This window comes from Patagioenas fasciata, chromosome 4 (assembly GCF_037038585.1).
Source record: "Patagioenas fasciata isolate bPatFas1 chromosome 4, bPatFas1.hap1, whole genome shotgun sequence".
NCBI lineage: Eukaryota > Metazoa > Chordata > Aves > Columbiformes > Columbidae > Patagioenas > Patagioenas fasciata.
Genome location: NC_092523.1, coordinates 57,951,848 through 57,970,439, shown reverse-complemented (window position 1 = coordinate 57,970,439; position 18,592 = coordinate 57,951,848). Strand labels below are relative to the sequence as shown.

Genomic DNA, 18,592 nt, shown 5'->3' with positions numbered 1-18,592 from the left:
CCTAAGCGGTAGATTGCACATCTCCTCCTCTCAGCATTTTGGCAAGACTGTAGAATCATTCACATATGAGTCTGCTCTAACCATATATCCAGAAGCCATGGGATAAAGCAGAGAACAGATCAGTTCCCTGGATAATCCAGGAGTGAGCAGGGGTGAACTGATCAGCATTTACAGAGAGCCAACAGCAGGAATCCACCACATTACACAGTAAAGTTTCTTCTAGAAGTGAATAAGCAATGTGACAAGAGGCATTTCGATTCCTTAAAAAAAACAATCCCAAAACAAAATAACATAGGTCATGTCTGAAGAACTATCTCCTTAAGCACTTAGAGACTACATGTGCCCAATACTTTTCTATAACACTGACTCTAATCAAAAAGCCTTTATTTTTCTTCACAGAAAACAGAAGAAACCATTTCCCCTGTTCTATCCAGCCCTATGTAAGCTGGACATCATCACAAGTATACGTGATTTGCCGGAAAAATTAATCTTATCTTTGGCTTTCAGAAGATTCCCCAACACTATATTTACATAGTCGCATGATTAAGTGCACGATTGGGAAGGATTTAAAACTTGTATGTGATTATTTTCAATCTGTGTGTGAAGAGGAGACTTTAAGGTACCTGTTCTATTTATTTCTTGTGCAAGGTTAACAGCCAAAAAAAAGCCCAAACTAAACAACAAAGCAGTTCAGGTAACACAGCTTAGGCGATTGCTTGGTTATGCACATTTTTAGATAGCTTACACGTGCTCAGTTCTGACTTCAAGCATATATGCATGCATACATATATGTGTACATATATAAATATTTATAACAAGATAAAAATTGAAATCGTTTTGTCCAAGTTCACAGGTGGAAGACAACTACAGGATCTTGTATTAGAGACAGATGTCAAGTTTTATGGCTGCACACGACCTACAAAGCTATCACCCCACCATGACAGGATCTGAAGAACATGAAGATTGAAGTTTCATGTCTCTACTTATTGATATTCTTGATTGCTACTCACCAGCTGAGGGATCTAAACCACGGTAAATCATATGAGTGGTAGACTCTGTAACCTATAGTAATGATTTCGTGGTAACACTTTACTTGGATGCTTAAGACCTAAAATTAAGAGAAATAAAACACTATGTAAACATGCTGCAATTGTTTCTTAAAGGCAGCTAAGTGCTACTACAACCTGCATTAAAGGGAGAAGTTATTCTGGATTCAAATTCCACACAAAAAACAGGCAGCTTTAAAGCAAGTCCAAGGAAAACTAAAGCTCTGTTTAAACCCCCCAAAAAACTCAAAACCACTCAGCATGCTGAGAAAAAAGCACATTGGGCTGACTGCAAGAATACACTCATGAAACAAAGAAAAGCTCTTGACTTTCCTTCATTAAAACAGTTTGCCAGCAGCAGGTCAAAAGTACTTCCTGGAAAGAAAGCTCTTCCGTCTCTTCCGGCTAATTTTGATCTTTAAATTTAGTTTAAGAAATACTGTCTAGATCCAATGGAAGAAATCAGCTGTGCAACACAGCTTGGACACTCAGGTCTTCCATTTGCAGGTGTCTCATTGAGGGTAAGTCTACACTGCTAATTAGCATTGATGATTAGAAGCAAAGCTTGTCTAACCCAGGTCTGAATGTCACGCCCTCCACAGCCTTTGTTTTGTTTTGCTGATCTCACCACTTCAGTGCTTGCCCGTGCAAGCCCAGGAGTACGTCCCATCAGTCTTAGGGCTCCCAAGGACTCTCTGCCAGTTTTGCCCAACACAGTCAGCAGGCAGCTCGCCCTGCCCCAATATCAAGCGTTGCCAACCACTGCTAAGGCCACTGCTAATCCTGCACAGAGGCAGGAGTAAGGCTGTGCTGACTGTGCGTGTCAGCACGCTGGGCTTTGCCGTATTCTCTGACTGCTTGCATTCATAACTATGTTCCATCTTCCTCAACATAAAAACACAGGTTAAGCAATACTACACCACCTCAATGGTTTCATTTTGAAGTCACCCTACATCCTGCTCTTTCTTCTGCTTGACATGCATTATAAAACTTTAACGCTGCATGCAAGAGTAACATTAAGGGATTGCACCTTAGAGTGGAAAAGGACACTGGGGTCCAAATGCACCGAAGCTCGTGCCTGTTACCTTAGTAGCAGGCAACCATAAAATGCGACTCCCAATATTTTAGAGCAGTCTCAGGGCTCATCCTCCAAACTTCACTGGATTACCCTTCCTACAAGTTTCTGGGCATTTACAGTCTCAGTATTAAGATTTGGTTTTGGTATGAAAATTCTTGTCTAAATGCAAGATATTTTATTCCAGTGAAATGAAATAATTTATTAACAAAACTGTTTCTTCCTTTCATTGTTATTTTTTATATAGTCCCACGTCAACTTCATATACAGTTTATTACATTAGAAGATTGAGTTTTTGCCTTATGGCACAACAAAGGAAGAATTCTATTCCAATTCTATACTAACTTCAATTACTTTTTGGTTCATCTCTTGATAGCTTTGCCTGTGACTGCAATCTCCAAGTATGTCATGAATATACTGAATCACACTGCAAGTTGATTGGTTTATTTTTGTTCCAGTCATCATCATTGTCAAGTGTAACAGACTATGAAAGACTATGAAAAAAAAAAAAAACAACACCTCTCTCCATGATGATCTGCACTTTAAAGTTGTTTTGTTTTGGTTTTTGTGGGTTTTTTTGTGTTTTTGTTTGTTTTGTTTTTTTTTTTCCCCCCCACACAAAAATCCTCCACTAGTGAAACAATGAGTTACTAGTTTGCTGTGTCATTCACCTGAAAACAGAAAATATAAAGCAGACTAATTCAGATGCAGAGAATGTAATGCAGACCATAATACTGGTGAAACAACATTCCGGTCTGTTGAGACAATATAATCCAAAAGGAGGCCATGAAAAATGAAATTTTAAAAAAATTAAAATCATGTTTTGACAGACAGAGTCAAAAATCAAAGCATTTACCCAAAAGTACTAAATTCAGCCATAACCCTGCCTGTTATTTGCCACGACTAGGAAAGACAGTTAAAACATTATTCAGTAAAAATATGAGCAATACAAATGATGGAAAGAAGCAGTAAAGGCTGACTGAGTATGCAGGATATATAAACATTATTATTAAGATGGCTGTTCACCTCATGACCTAAAAATGCACTTAATCTCTGTACCTCGGAAGAGATCTCGCTCCATTCTACAGATAAACCCAAGGCCACAAGGCAGCCCTGCAGTGAATTAACGGAGTAGGCCTGAGCAAAGTGACACTCACAGACAGCAGACAAGAGCTGCACAGTTGCCTCAGCCTCAAAAAGTAAATTCTTGTGTATTTTTGTTGCTGTTTGTTTGTGTGTTTTTGTTGTTGTTAAAAAAAAAATAAAGAAAAAAGAAAAGAAAAAAGAAAGACGCAGCACAAACCACAAAGAATTTAGCAGTGGGTGGTGTGATGAGAACTGGACAAGCAAATGGATGACGGTAGTTTCATAAACTTCAAGGTAACGATTTTTCAACTTACAGTTACTTTAGTTCCTACTTTAAAAATATTTTAATTACAGTATATAAGGAGTCCATAATCCACACGGCCCAATTGTGAACCTATCCAGTGTTCTTCAAAAGCATTTACATTCACACAAATGCGAGACAAATTGCTCTGAATTGTCTGTGCAGTTTGCTCCCAGCTGCCTTATGCATGATGAAGAGATCAAGTAAATCTTCCACACCAGAATTCTTTTAAACAAACTTACCAGAAGCATCAGCATAAATGATCCCAGGTATATGATCAGAAAAAACCCAGAAATCATAGCTAGAGTGAGAATTCCACGAATCCACCAATTTTTCCATCTATTAAAAAAAGAGAATAAAAAGCAACCAGTTATAAATGCAAATCAATGCCACTTCCTTTACTAACTATAGATTAAAGTGTATTAGAAACAGTGAGAGTTCCAGAAATTTTCATGCTTAATAAAACACATAACAAGAAACATAGAATCAACCAAATATCCAACTAAACAGGATACACAGTAAAAGAAATTAAAGTTACCACCTTCCTTCTCCCATGCTCCTCCCCACCAAACATCATTTGCAACTAAATGGATCAACTCCATATTGAAGCTGCTATGAAAACTCATCAGGACCCTCAAAAAGCATTGCAGGATATGCACGACCGATGGGGGCCCAGCCAGGTGCAGGTTTGTGCATGAAAGAAAGGTTGCCAGAGAAAAAGCACACAATTCTTTGAGGACTAACAGCCACGAAATGGGTGATCACCGACTGTATTTGTCGGGCAGAGGGTGACCTATTGCAAGTGTCCTGTGCTCTTGTGAGCCCTAGAGCCAGGACAGGGAAAGAAGTGACAATGAGGGGTGATGGGCCAAACTAGTTGTACTCATTTGCCCTCCTATAGCTTTGCAGCTGCTTGTGGCTACCTAAGGAAAGCAGAATAGAAACTCCTGTTACTAGGAATGTCTTCAAATGTCTTTCAAAAAATGTCTTTAAAACAAAACAACAATAACCCAACAAGAAAACCCCAAACCAAACCAACCAAACAAAAAGGTGGTGGTGGGGAAACTCCAAACCAAAACAAACAAGAAACTCTCACAACAGGAAAGTCTTTTTTTGTATCTCCCTTTCTCTAATTTGTACAGTAATAAAAAATATTATTTCCCACCCCTGCACCCCCAGAGGCCAGTATCACGAAAAAAAAAATCAAGAGCCAAATTAATTTAAAAAAATAATTAAAAATTTAAAAAAACCCTCATCACACCCACTTTCCTCATCATCACTTTCCCATGAAACCTTTTTTTGCTATCAGTTGTCTTTATTTTATTATTCATATTACTTTTCAGTAAGTTTTTCTCTTTTGCCCGTGTCTTTCACTTCAAGAATTTTGCATCTAGAAGTACACTGAATCAACTAACCACGAGTTACAGTTAAACACAAAAACACCCTAGTATGGCTTAAAGAAATTATTTCTAATGTTTTGCTTATATGTCAGTCCTGTGTTTCATTGCTGCATCAGGAGATACACCTCATTCAGGGGACACTATTAGTTTTGCTTCATACTCCAGTTTTAATGTAAACATTAATTAAACTTCAATGTAACTTTCATTTCCAAGGATGTTATTCATTGGGAGGTTAATGGCAGCTAAAGCTGCTAATTGGATTTGCCTTAAGCATCAGAACAAAGGCACAACAGACTTTATCGCAACAGATGCTTTAAGTTCCTCTGTTGTGTGTGCTGTAGAGTAGCAGCTTACTCCTATGGGCATATCTATTGTAAGCAAGGCTCCTTTAGCAAGAATTCAACTTCCCTTAAGAATAAGGTTAACAAACAATGCAGTATCTTGAGGGTGTTGACAAGAACAGCCCTGGAAAAACAGCTTGGGTCAGACAGACAACAAGGTCTAGCATCTAGGAAGGGCACCTGACAAGTTTATTGTATCCTAACTCTGCTGAAAAGTTACAGATACTGTTTCCTCCAAAGGCCAAATACAAAGGGAAACAATATTTTTGGTAGTTACAGTGCAGCTGTGCAACTCACTCGTGTTGCACATTATGACAACAGCTCTGATAGGGCTGCCAGTGGGTCATCTTGAAGCCAGCATTCATACAGCAGTAAGAATTTACTTTTGCACTCAAAGCACATTTGTGCAAACACTCCAATAAAAAATTTCAAGCATGTGAAACAGGAAAGGCTTCGCCTGCACCTCTTAGTTGCAGGCTTGTAGGTATCACCATGCAAGTGCCCTTTGAAACAAGCCTGATTTGGAGACCTAAGTCTTCCACAACATTTAACGTGATAAGAGAACTCAGAAAGAGACAGTAATTAGTTACTCCTTGCAGTGTGATGGCAGGAGAGAACATCACATTCTGCTCACCAATTATGCAGTTTCGAAACATGCTTTTTGAAACCTGGGAACAATACGTTTGTTTATAGCTACCAGACATCACAACAGAAACAGACAACAGAAGAAAAGGAGCAAGTCAAAAATATGGAGTTTCACATTGTCACTGGAGATTCTTTTTTTTTTTTTTTCAAGGATTTGGTAGTTTTTAATCACGGTCTGGATCAGAGGTCCTTTTCCTGTCTCTTGCAAGACCTAAGTTGTGACTAAAACATACACTGTATATTGCTCCATTTGTTATGCTGAGCATAAGGTATATATGATACACTCATTTTAGTAGGTAGTTTTTTTGGTATGTGATTTATCATGCACCTAAATGCTCTTTGATTGCACTAGTGAAAAACATGTAATGTAAATCCCCATCTCCAAAGCAACTGGACTGATCAAGTGTTGTAAAGGAACTGTATAAAAATATATATATATATCAGGAATTTATTTGTTAGCCTCCATGAACATGCAGGTCCCCATGTTTATCTGTCTAACTGTACAAACGCGCACACCCTTGCACTTGCAAGCCCTAAAGCTCCTGTGAACAGGGCGTGGAAGCAGAAACAAAGGTTTGAACAGAGACAAGAGGAAAAACAATAAACATTACTATAAAAGGTAAGGGAAAAAAAACAAAACTATGTTGTATTTAACTGTTTGTTTCACTATACCTGGCAGACAAGCCAGACAAAGCCCTTTTGAGGATTACTGGAGTGCTGTCTGTTGGTGGAGGAACATCAGAAACATCTGAATCATTTCTAAGATCCAAATCCACAAGTCTTTCTTCCAAATCCACTTCCTAAGACCAAAATAATATATTAGAATATTAGTCATTATGAATATTAGTTATGTCAGCAAACAGTATTCAGAGTCACAAACATTAATTTAGGAACTGATAATATCTGCATTACCTTTCAAAAAAATAAGAGAACAATGGTGTACCAGTGAAACTGTAGCTTTTGTAGGAAGCATATGTACCACAATAAATGTGTATAAGACCAGTACTCACATGTTGTGGTATTACCTGTTGTGTTCAAGAAACTTCACATTCTAGGCACTTTTTTGACCCACATACACTAACTTTTAATGAAATTAGAAGGGTCTTCTGGTGGTTTACTGTCACATTAAGGAAAAAATAATAAATAGACTGCATGAAAACACAGTCTTTTTGTACAGTGAAAAGGTCATTGGCACAGGCTCATACATGTGTATACCAGGACATGAACCCTCCAGCTTGAAAAGAACAATCCAAGAACAAACCTAGAATTGACCACATGTCCTGTGGACACTGTATTATTCAGAATAATTTCCTGTATGACTCCAACACTGCAGATGTTCCTTCAGCATTCACTAACAACCACTCAGGAAGACACCATCTACACAGACTGTGTGTCTAACCCAAATGCAAAACAGGCAGTACACACTTTGGTGACAACACACGAATTGTCACCAACAGCTGAACCATCAAGACTATTTTTCCTTCAGTTAAGGCTAACGCTAAAGGTGCTGATAAGTTACTTCACTCATTCTAATGTTACAAACCCCACACCTCTGGGGAGTCAGAAGGCTGTGAGGTGCCTCTAGCTCAGTGTCCTGCTCTCTGACATTCCTCCTGACCTCCTTGACTTGTCTCACCTCCTTACAACCTCAGATGGCTCCCAGCCTGCCCTGACACCTCAAGTTCATCAGTGCTTAATGATTCTGGGGACTGTGAGGCAACTGTGCTCCAAAGCATTTTTCACCACCGCTATACTGCCATGTCCCTGTCTCCTCCTCTTTCGAATTTCCCCATCACAGATCTTGGTTGTTTCTCCTTGATCAATTTCCATGAGACTGCTTTTCTTTCCTACTTTCCGTAATAATTTTATTGTCTTCCTTTGTTCTGAGTATTTTTGGAAGACAGCAGAGGTGTATCTTCCCTCTCACTCCCTCCACAAGGCATCACGGAATTCAGCAGGCCTACAACGCCCAGCCATCGGCTGGTTGCTCTGCCTACAGCCCACCGCCTTTCCTCTCGGCTGCTGGCCTCTCGCAGGAAGTTGCACTCGTGTGCGAGCCCCGCTGCCCTGCCTGACCCTGTGAGCAGCACCGGCGGAGAACACAGGGCTCGGCAGACCCCGCCGCGCCCGCCCCCGCCCCGGAGCTGACCAGGGTGCTGCAGCCGCCGCTCCCGCAGCCCGCCCGCTCACCTCACCTCGCTCCCCCACCGGCCACGGCTTTACGCCCAGGGAACGCACCGGCTTCTGCATTTTTATCTTTTTAGAGAGCGGGACTGTGAGCTGGCACGATACACAAGCGCAAGGGAAACGGGGGACAACAGTAATTTTCGTTTTTAATATAGCAGGCCTTTGTTTTTCTCAATCACTTTAGGTCCCACACACATGCCCAAGAGGAAATTCTTGAATGGATTTCACATCATTTACTTCTTTGAAACTCATGATTAATGCTTCTCCTATTCCTTGAAACCACACAGTTGAATAGTTATTAAACATCGTCTACAATTAACAGAAGTAAAAAAATCTAATACTCTGATAGCAGTCCAAACTTCAGAAAGTCTGTCAAACACCTGAAAAAGCACATAAATAAACAAAAGTTACTGTGCTTCCAACCTTGTTATTCTTTCTCATAGTTTGCACCACATCTTAGGAAATTAACTCTAGATGTGACAGTGGGAGGACAACAGGTCTTCCTCAAAGCCATGTCCTGCTCTGTGACCTGCACTGGAGCACAGCAAGCTATCTGCACAGCTCCAGAAGATGCCATTCCCTGTGCAGATGATGAGTAGTAATCCTGGCCATAAAACCAGGACTTACTGTCTTTAATATTAATCCCTGTTTGCACATGGCAGAAATGTTCTCTCTTGTAAGCACTCAGAACTAGGAATACCCACAAACATTTCTGGTGCCATTTTCAGGCTTTTGATATTACAGAAAAATCAGTGTTTAAACATTTACAAAAAAAAAATTAATCATACTTAATTTTATCCCTCTGACATCTAACACACAACTGTCATGCACCTCATTAGAAACAATGTCTTAGATTTTCTGTTTCCAACATATGATTTCACAGGTGCATGGCATTTTTCAGAGTATCTGAACACCTTGAAGACATCTGTGATTATCCAATGTGTTTTTCTGTAGTTTATGCTTGATACTGCTGCAACTGGGAGCCTGGTTGGTGCAACCTCAAAGTTGTATAGTACTTGGTGCCTTTGGTCATTTTTTAGTTACACTAACCTGTTGGAGACCAACCACCAACTATAATATCACAGAACCACAGAATGTTAGGGATTGGAAAGGACCTCTAAGGATCATCCAGTCCAATCCCCCTGCCAGAGCAGGAACACCTAGATGAGGTTACACAGGAAGGTGTCCAGGCGGGTCTTGAATGTCTCCAGAGTAGGAGACTCCACAACTTCCCTGGGCAGCCTGTTCCAGTGCTCTGTCACCCCTACTGTGAAGAATTTTTTTCTCATATTTAAGTGGAACCTCCTGTGTTCCAGTTTGTATCCATTGCCCCTTGTCCTATCATTGGTTGTCACCGAGAAGAGCCTGGCTCCATCCTCATGACGCTCACCCTTTACATATTTATAAACATTAATGAGGTCTCCCCTCAGTCTCCTCCAAGCTAAAGAGACCCAGCTCCCTCAGCCTTTCCTCATAAGGGAGATGTTTCACTTCCTTAATCATCTTTGTGGCTCTGTGCTGGACTCTTTCCAGTAGTTCCCTGTCCTTCTTGAACTGAGGGGCCCAGAACTGGACACAATATTCCAGATGTGGTCTCACCAAGAGAGAGTAGAGCAGAAGGAGAATCTCTCTCGACCTACTAACCACCCCCCTTCTAATACACCCCAGGATGCCATTTGCCTTCTTGGCCACAAGGGCACAGTGCTGGCTCATGGTCATCCTGCTGTCCACCAGAACACTTCCTTCAACTTCAACTTCAACTTCCTTCTGTAACATACCTTAAAAATGACCTTTAGTATTTAATTTTCCACTTAATTGCTATAATAGCCACAACCATTTCCTGGACAAGGCATTTAATTTGCAAAGTCAGAAGTCAAGGAGGAAGTTGTTCACTAAAAGCTGGCAGATTGTCTTCTGCAGCATCAAGTGCTTAGAGAACCCCACCACTGGGGGACAAGACTTTCTTGTTAATCATTTTCTTAATTATTTTACATGACTGATTGTAAACATTCCAGGTTATAGCTACAAACAACAATAATCTTTATGGAAGGAAACACTAAGTTAACCATTACAAAAGCCCTCAAAAACCCAAACAAACAAAACCCAAGAGCGTTGCTACTTTGCTACTTCAGCTTGAACTTGTAGATGCAGTTTTGGAGTTCAGCATAAAACCAACCAGCTCTTCCTTCTCCTGCTCTTCAGGCTTGGGATTTGGCCAAGCTGAACACACAGTACCAACAAGGACCTGTGAGGGGTATTAATTGAAATGCCCTGGGTTTCATATCATGAGCACATATTTAGAAGGTTTTCAAAGATTAATTGAAAACAGAAACAGAAATTGAAAGCAGGAATGACTAAGACACCTCTCAACTCCGACTCCAAATGAAATGTTTGATCCGAGGTGCTTTCATTTTTTTCTGGAGTTCTCAAACTGCAGGTGTCAGAACCTCTTACATGCATGACACGTGCCCCCCCCGGTTGACATCTCAAGTGTCTGTAGCAGGTAGACGATGCACTGAGGTCGCTGCCTTGCTTCTCTTCATCTGAAGACACAAGTTCCTTCAAGGGAACCTGTCTGATCAGTTCATAGAATACAAACTGAGATGGTGCAGGACTAACAAGTACAGGGAAGAAGGCAAAACATAACAGTTATTCACACATTACAAACAGCTCAGTACACAACAAACATACTTATCTGACACTCTACAACACTCACAGGTTTTTTTTTTCATTTCCAAAGTACGTTGAGACAAAGGTTTATTTAGTTGTAGGGGTTTGGTTTTTTTTTTTTAATTTTGGTCTTCTAAAAGACTTCCATTCTTAAGCTAAATCTTCTTTACAAGACTAGGTACACTTGGGCATACAAGGAGGAACTAAAACGGTCAGGAGCCTGAGTCTCCCTAACAAGAGTTCAAAACATGTGACATCTTGCCACAAATGGAGCTTCCGTGTGGATTTCTGCTTGGTGCCTACTTCGCAACAGTTACCAGAATACAGCTGTGTCATGCAGGAAAACTAGACGTGTCAACCTTTCATCATCTAAAAGGCCATAAACATCTGAACTGCTGTTTTGTACCGCATGCTCTCCACTACAATTAACACGTGCCGAGTGAGCCATGCACAAGAATCACTCTAGTTACAAAGGCACTTGCAGTGTTCTGCTTGCACTGCATTTCTTCAGGACACAATAAGGAACTCCCAAGTAGACCACGAATATGTTTTTCTTAGAGAACGCAGCCTCATCTACACAAATAGCAACTGAGAAAATGAAGATGTTTTCCAACAGCTAACGTAAAAAATAAAAAAAGGGGGGGGGGGAGAAGCATGCTGGTTTGGCTGAAAATGAGTTAATTTTCTTCATGCACTTAGAAACTTTGCTTTTTCGTAGCTAGCATGATCATTGTTTCGATTTAGTTTGAGAACAAGAAGATAACGCCCTGGGATAGAGTTAATGTTTTTCTTCAAGTAATTGTCCAGTGTTTTTTTGAGTTGAAACACAGAGAATGTAAGAGCTTGCTGTTATCTAAGTTGATGTCTGGGAGCCAAGGCCTTTCCGAGCTCTCTGCCCGCAGGTGTGAGGCAGCTGGGAGGCGGGGCAGAGATGGGGCAGAGCTTGATCCAGACTGACCATGGAGAATATTCCATGCCACAGGCATAATATGTAAGGAGAGTTGGGATTTTCCAGCTAGGGAGATAGAGATCCATTCTGTTTCTGCTCTGTTTGGGTTGAGTTATGTTCAGGAGTTCTCTTAGTTCAGCCTTTTGCCACCCTGCCCTTTTGCAGAGGTCTCTGGGCCTTTCTGCCTTTTTGACTTTTCCTCTCTCTTTCCCCAGGATCAGCTGCTTGGGACCAGGGTGCCCTCTTACTGGGACTGGCTGCTCGGTGCAGACCAAGTTCGTGAGTAATTGCATTCAGTATCTTTTACTTTATATTCTGTTTTCCATTTTTATATATATTAGCAACAGTAGTGGTGTATTAGTATTATTTTATTAGACTGTACTTATCTCAGTCCACGAGTTTCTCCCTTTCCTTTTGTTTCTCTCTCCTATGGGAAGGTAAGCGGGGGTAAAGAAGTGAGTGAGCAGCTATTGTAGTTTAGATTGCTAGCTCAGGTTAAACCTCAACAGCAAGGAAAACTATTTCATTATTGTCATTTTACTGGTATACGTGCTACTTGAATTAAGTTCTCCTCTAGCTCTATCCTTTCTGTAGTGTCTTTCACAAGTTTTACACACAAGTCAATAGTCCAGTTAGGTGACATTAGTAGCATATTTAATTAGATGTACCTTGATATCTTCCTTGTAAGTCTAGATATCAAAGTATCAGAAGATCCTGCATAATGAAGCACTTTTTTCCAAACTGTTGAGGCCTGACATATGCAGAAACACAAGCAAGAGAACTGCACATTCTGAATCAAAGATAGAAACCTACAGATCCTTTACCACCAGCATTAGCACTAATTCACCACCACTTCCAAGAAAATAGATTTGGAAATTGTCAGCCCTTCGGCTATTACCACACTTAGAGCAGACAGCACAGAGGTCAGGCTTCTCTGTGAAAATTAAATACTTCATTTTACTTACTACTTTTGGAATATCCAGAAAATGGATGTAACTACATGAGCCATGACAGACTCTAATGTTCCACCACAACCCATACAGCCATCAGGACTTTTCTTTATCTCCAAGCAGGTTTGGGAGGTTTTGGGCATCAAAGACCCACATCTCAAACCCAGCTTCACAGGTCTGAGTAACTTACTGATTCCCTGGAAGGGCTGCCTCACGGAACAGAAACGTTTTTTTCAATGCTATAGGAGAAACAGTGGTCAGTGATTCCAGGCTTGGTTTAGTTACAAATAATTAACAAATGCAGGCACTTGTTCCCACAGCACAGCTAGCAATAAAACACAATTCCACTACCCCCTCCATGTCCTGCTCTGACAACTCTGCACAGTACAAAGAGGAACAACTGTGTGATTACTTTCAGGATATGATCATTTCCTTGAAGCATTTGTAAGCAGTGTAACTTGCATTTTATTATAGTAAAGAATACAAACAACTGGTATTTCAAAAGCAGCATGAACACATGAAGAAGATCAGCCTGTAAAACTTTAACTGACTTATACTTATTAAGTATTTTAATGCCAAATGGTTCCTCTTACTCCCAAGGCCAGCAGAGTATTTATGAAGGCATTTTGACACAACATTCTTAAGACAAGAGCATCTAGGGCAAACAGCAGCAAATAAGAAAGGGACAACTGAAAGATCACTTCTGCATGCCACAGGACAATGCAAAGAAACAACAAACTTGTGAAATTGTGAAGACCTACGGAGAAAAGGTATGTTCACAGGAATTTTGCAAAAACTCATCAGCTCGACAAGCTAGTGAGTAACTGAAGGAACTCGAACTTGCAGAGCTTGTGAACTTCAGGGCATACCATGTTTCTCCATACAACACCAAGGAAGTTAACTTTTATTTGAAATTCTAGGGACACAGGAATGGCTACCAGTAATTTTTAGTTACTGGTAAAGAACCATGCAAATAAGAGGGGGAAAAAAGCTTCACTTAAATTCAGTATGCAATTTGCATCTATGACATAGTAAGTGTGACATGAAAAGTATCAGATCACATACTGAAAACAGGGCTAAAAGTACAAAAGATAAAACCCTCCAGACATATCTAGCGTTTGTGGAGTTCTTCAGCAAACAGAGTGCTTCCCTACTTTGGCAAACAAGGTGCTTTAAAGCATGTCCCCTTTATGTACCTGGAACTCTGAATTAATTGGGTCAACAAGAGTCGAAGCAGAACAAAGCAGTTTCCATATGAAAGGAGACAACCAAGTTTTCTCCTTCTTTATAAATAAGAAAGAGGGTGATGTTTCTGAGCTGCACACTAGGAAGCAATGGAAATCCATTGCATAATGGCTATCCTGAGTAGTTATGAACAAATTTGGGGTCCAAATATGCAATTACCACACCAAATAGGTCATCCCAAAATAGCCAAAGGACAAGAAGCTATTAACTTCTTGCAGAGGTCAGGCAAGAGATAGAGCAGAAAGATAACCATCTGAGAAGGCGTATAACATGGCATCTGTGAATCCAAATGACCAGATGCTTCCCATCAAATCACCGACAGCAGACATCTCCTGTGTACTCACATTCACAACCCATAACCAAACTGCATTCCCCTAAGAAAAAGCTTAGCACAAAATGCTGGCTTACAGTTACCAACCACACTCAAAACAGCTTAATATGTAAAATTAATCCTTAATATCACTTGCGAGCCATGACAAGGGTCACTTATGCTGTGCACGTTGCAGACAGGTTTAACAACTCTAATGGGAACCAGGAGAGTCTCAAAAAAATCCATCAAAAAGTCTTCTGAGGTGTGGAAAAGGCTTTCAGCACCTAACAATTCAAGCAACCATCACAAACATAGGCATATTGAAATTAATCTCCTGGAACCAACATCCTAGTCACATACACAGAAGCAGAGTCCTTTCTGTTCAACACTACCTGAAATTAGATGAAATGCTCCTTTTTGCCAAGACTGTAGAGCAGCTAAAGTAAAAGCACAGCAGGCCTACCAGCAAAAGCAGCCTTTTCCTCTCTGCAAGTCACATAGGCAAACCAAAAAAATAGAAGCAAGTTCTAGGTGCACCCTTTTGAGGTCCAGAGAGCAGAGGTTCTGAACAGGAAGAATTATTTGAAGGCAGCTTGCTATGCACCTCAGAAATGAACCTAGCCTACAAAATAAAGCAAACCAGAATAGCTCCATAGAAAAACAGCTTTTTGTGTACATTTTTACAAGAAATCATGTTTAAAAGTTAATTCTCCTCTACAGAGAAATACTCTCTGCACAGCTACCGTCTAAATATTACCTCATTCCATCACAGCCCTCAATGTGGCAAATTTTCAAGTTAATTTGCTTTGAGCTCATGCAACCAAAGCACAGAATAAAATCTATCGAGTTTCACTTTCCAGTTCCTTGCCACAACGCCTAAGGCAGAGTGCACGCTGCGCAGCTTCGACATCATGCAGGTTTAAACAGCCACTGATTTGAGAGTCCTCCACCACATATTGCAAACTCAGTTTAGCAATCAGAAAGCTTTTTTCTTTTTTTTTTTAATTCTGGTTACCAAAATGAAAACATCTCTTTTGTTTTACTCAGAGAATTAGCAACGCTGGTGTGCTCAGCTTTTGTAGAGTTAAGCCCTAACTCCAGAGCTAACAAAAGACCAGCTCTGTGGCTGTTTTGCCGCTATAAAGAGCCTGATGCGTAGACTTAGCATTTCAAAAACCTCTTGCCTTAGCAGAGATGCCATACTGTAAGTCCTTTCCGGGCCAGAGGTGAATGCCTATCGCTTAAAAGGCCATAAAGCAGAAACAGTCGCCGGCGAAGTGCTGACACAGCCTTTGCCCGGCGCATATCGCCGCTCCGTGCTTGTCTCCCCGCTGCCACCCCGGCCCAGCCGCGCTCTTCGCCTGTCCCGGCCGCATCGGCCTGGGGATGAACTCCAAAACCCCTCAGCCTGACAGCCCAGCGCCGCTCGGCTTGTGCTGCGGGCCCGGCCGGAGATTCGCCGCTCCCGTTTCGGCCTCGCCAAGGGCCGTAGAGGCCGGGACAGTGGGGCAGGACACGCATGGGCCCCTGGCCCCCGCGCACCGCTTGGCACGCCGCCCCGCAGCATCCACGGCGATTCGGCAGCGCGGGGAGGGGTCGGGGAGGGTTTCTTCCCCGGGCAGGGGACACGGCGTGGGGCCGCAGTCACGGCCCGACCACCCCGGGTGCGGAGGGCGGGCCAGTGCCGCTTCCCGGGCTCCGCCCCGACTCCCCCCGCGCACCTGCCCCAACGGCCCCGGGCGCGGGCGCTCACCTTCTCGCTGCCCTCCTCCGCCGCCGCCTCCTCTTCCTCCTCCTCTTGGGCGGCCGCCCGCCGCCGTCGCCGCGCCGACATCGCGCCGCGGGAGCCCAACGTCCGCCTGGTAGCGGGCGGGCGCAGGCGGCGCCGGGCCGATTGGGACAGGGAGGGTGCGGAGGCCGCGCCGCGGAGCCCAACGGCCACCTCCTCCTCCGCTGGGGAGCCTGGCGTTATACCCCCCCGCGGAGGAGGGCGCTCTCGCCGCGGACGCCGCCGCCACGGCTCGGGGGAGCGGCCGAACCCACCGCCCCGGCAGCTGAGAAGCGACCGCGTCCTCGCGGCGGCGGCTGGGCCGAAGGGGGCGGGGCGGTGTCGCCCAGGTGCGCCCGGAGCTCCGCCCCCCGCGCTGGCCCCGCCCCCTGCGCCGCTCGGTCCGGCGGGGGCGGGAGCGCCCGGCCCGGTGCGCGGTTCCCGCCCTCGATGAGGGGGGACCCGAGCGGGTCTTCCTGTCGGGCAGGGGCTCGGTGGCCGGCGTGGGGGGTACCTGCAACCGCAGCGCACGCCCGGGCCGCCACCCGCTGGCGTGCCTCCGCCGGTGCCTCCCCGCCAACCCCTCTGCCGCGGGCATGGACCTCAGGGTTGTTCTATTTCCTGGGTGTTCGAATGGCGCCGGGGTGCTGCGTGCCTGCGGTCCGGCGGTGAGATCCCCAGGAGACGGGGGGCGGGCATTTCTACACAGCCCTGGTGTTCACTCTGTGTGGACACCTGCGAACAGTGGTGCTGCAGCCCCCACGGGCACTGCTGGTTGTCTGTGGAGCCCCCACGGGCATCCCCGGTGGTCTGTGCAGCACTTTGCTTTCCTCTGGGATGCTTACACCCACCCACCATGTGTCCATTTAAAAAGGCAGATTGGGTGCTCACCTGGTTCCTGCCCCACCGTGCCATGCACTGGCCCCATCGTGCCACGGCACCTCCCTAAGGCTCCACAGTCAAGAAGAATGCTCTGCAAGGGCAGTCATGCACACCTCATAACTGATGTTACACCATCAGCTCTATCTTCCTCTCAAAATAGCCACCACTCACTGCTATCTCAGGAGCTGTGCAGAGGGTGGGTGTGAAAGGCACACAGAGCCCTCTTCACCCAAGCTGCAGCCGTGTGGGATACAAAGGGGTCAAGCTGGAGCAAAGCCTCCCTGCCCAGAGACAACCAAGTCCTGCTAAACACCCTGACCTGATGTGGAAACCACACCTGTCTGCTGAGACCTGGTGTCACCCCAGCCCTCTGATCCCGTTCAGGTGACTGAGACACAGTACCTCTCAGCTCTGGCAAGCTGCTGTCAGCTGATCCAGAGAGCAAATGCCAGCTTTGCATCCCAAAGCCTGCTAAATTCCTCTGGCTGTCCCATCACAGTCCCTGGCCTGCTCCCATGCATTTGTGTGGCTACTGACAGCCTGGTCACAGCAACAGCTGGCTGCGCCAGAATGTTCCTATGAAGACAGTCTAGATGTCACCTCCGTGTCCACATGCTGGCTTGCTGTGTCTGCAAACATGGGCCAACGCTTCTTGCAACACAGCGTCTAGCCATGTCTGCTGTCATTTATGTTATCCCTCTGGTGACTGGTTTCACCAAGCTTATTTCATGATATAGGCTCATTACGTTAACAACACTATTTATTATGCACCTCTGAAGATATGCTCGGCATGTTTTCAATGGCGGCTCCACAGCTCAGGAAGTTGGAGCGACCTGCTGTGAGTGGACATGGATTATGGTGTGGACAACCCAACCATGACCTTGCCACCAAGAAGCATAGACCCTCCGGTGTTCAGAAAGACCATCCATTTCTGTGAAATGCTTTACCTGAGGGCTGCTGACAGTGCCAGGAGGCAGTGTTCCTGCAGTGTTCCCAAGCACATGCAAAAACCTGGTGTGCTAGGAGAAGGGCGGCTTCAGCAGAAGGCAAACCAGAGACCCAACACCAGACCAGACAGGCCACAGAGGCACAGCTCCTGCCACCGGGTCCTTTACGGACAAAGGTGACAGTGGCAGCCCACCACTGACCAGCAATATGGTCATATGGCCGGCATCCTCCAACACTTCACTCTTACTAAGTGTAATTTTAAAAGTATTTCTCCATAAGTGAAATATTACGAGTGGAAATGGAGTCAAAACTCGTGTCTCCTTTTGCAGCAGAAACCTAAATCATATGGGGTAAGTTGGGCACAGAGCAGATCCCAATGGGTAACAAGGCATCCTTTCCGCTATCTCCTCTTTCAGTAGGTTTCTGCTATTGAGTTTTCCCTTGCAAGCATTTCTCCAGCAAAGCTTTCAGAAGCAGCCACGGTGTCCCCTACTTCAAGCACAAGATGTGCATTTATTCTGTTGGCTCTGCAATGGGATTGGCTGTCTAGAGGAAAGAATAGTAATTTCTTTTCTCTGCACAGAGAAACTAAAAAGTAGATTGCCTGGTCTCCTCTGCTTTGCCACCCATGGAGCAGATATCCAGGCTGTTTCCCCTGGCATGCAGATACCACATGGGAGTCAGCAGCCCCAGGCAGGGTGGACACCAACTACTCTACAGCCGCCACAAAGCAGCTGGATCTAGCTAAAGAAGTATATAGTCCTTCCTGGTAAACCAGACATAACAAAT

General features: G+C 44.0%; 1 protein-coding gene across 1 annotated transcript in view; it reads right to left on the bottom strand.

The window, feature by feature from the left end:
* The window catches only part of CDS1 (CDP-diacylglycerol synthase 1), a 38,202-nt gene extending 21,913 nt beyond the window's left edge, over nt 1-16,289 (bottom strand). Inside the window, exons 1-4 of the mRNA XM_065836780.2 lie at nt 15,959-16,289; nt 6,567-6,694; nt 3,751-3,847; nt 1,011-1,108 (exon numbers count right to left, since the gene is read on the bottom strand). Of these exons, the coding sequence (XP_065692852.1) occupies nt 1,011-1,108; nt 3,751-3,847; nt 6,567-6,694; nt 15,959-16,039 (404 nt within the window). The 5' untranslated portion in view covers nt 16,040-16,289. The remainder of the gene's footprint in view (nt 1-1,010; nt 1,109-3,750; nt 3,848-6,566; nt 6,695-15,958) is intronic.
* Nucleotides 16,290-18,592: the final 2,303 nt, after the last annotated feature.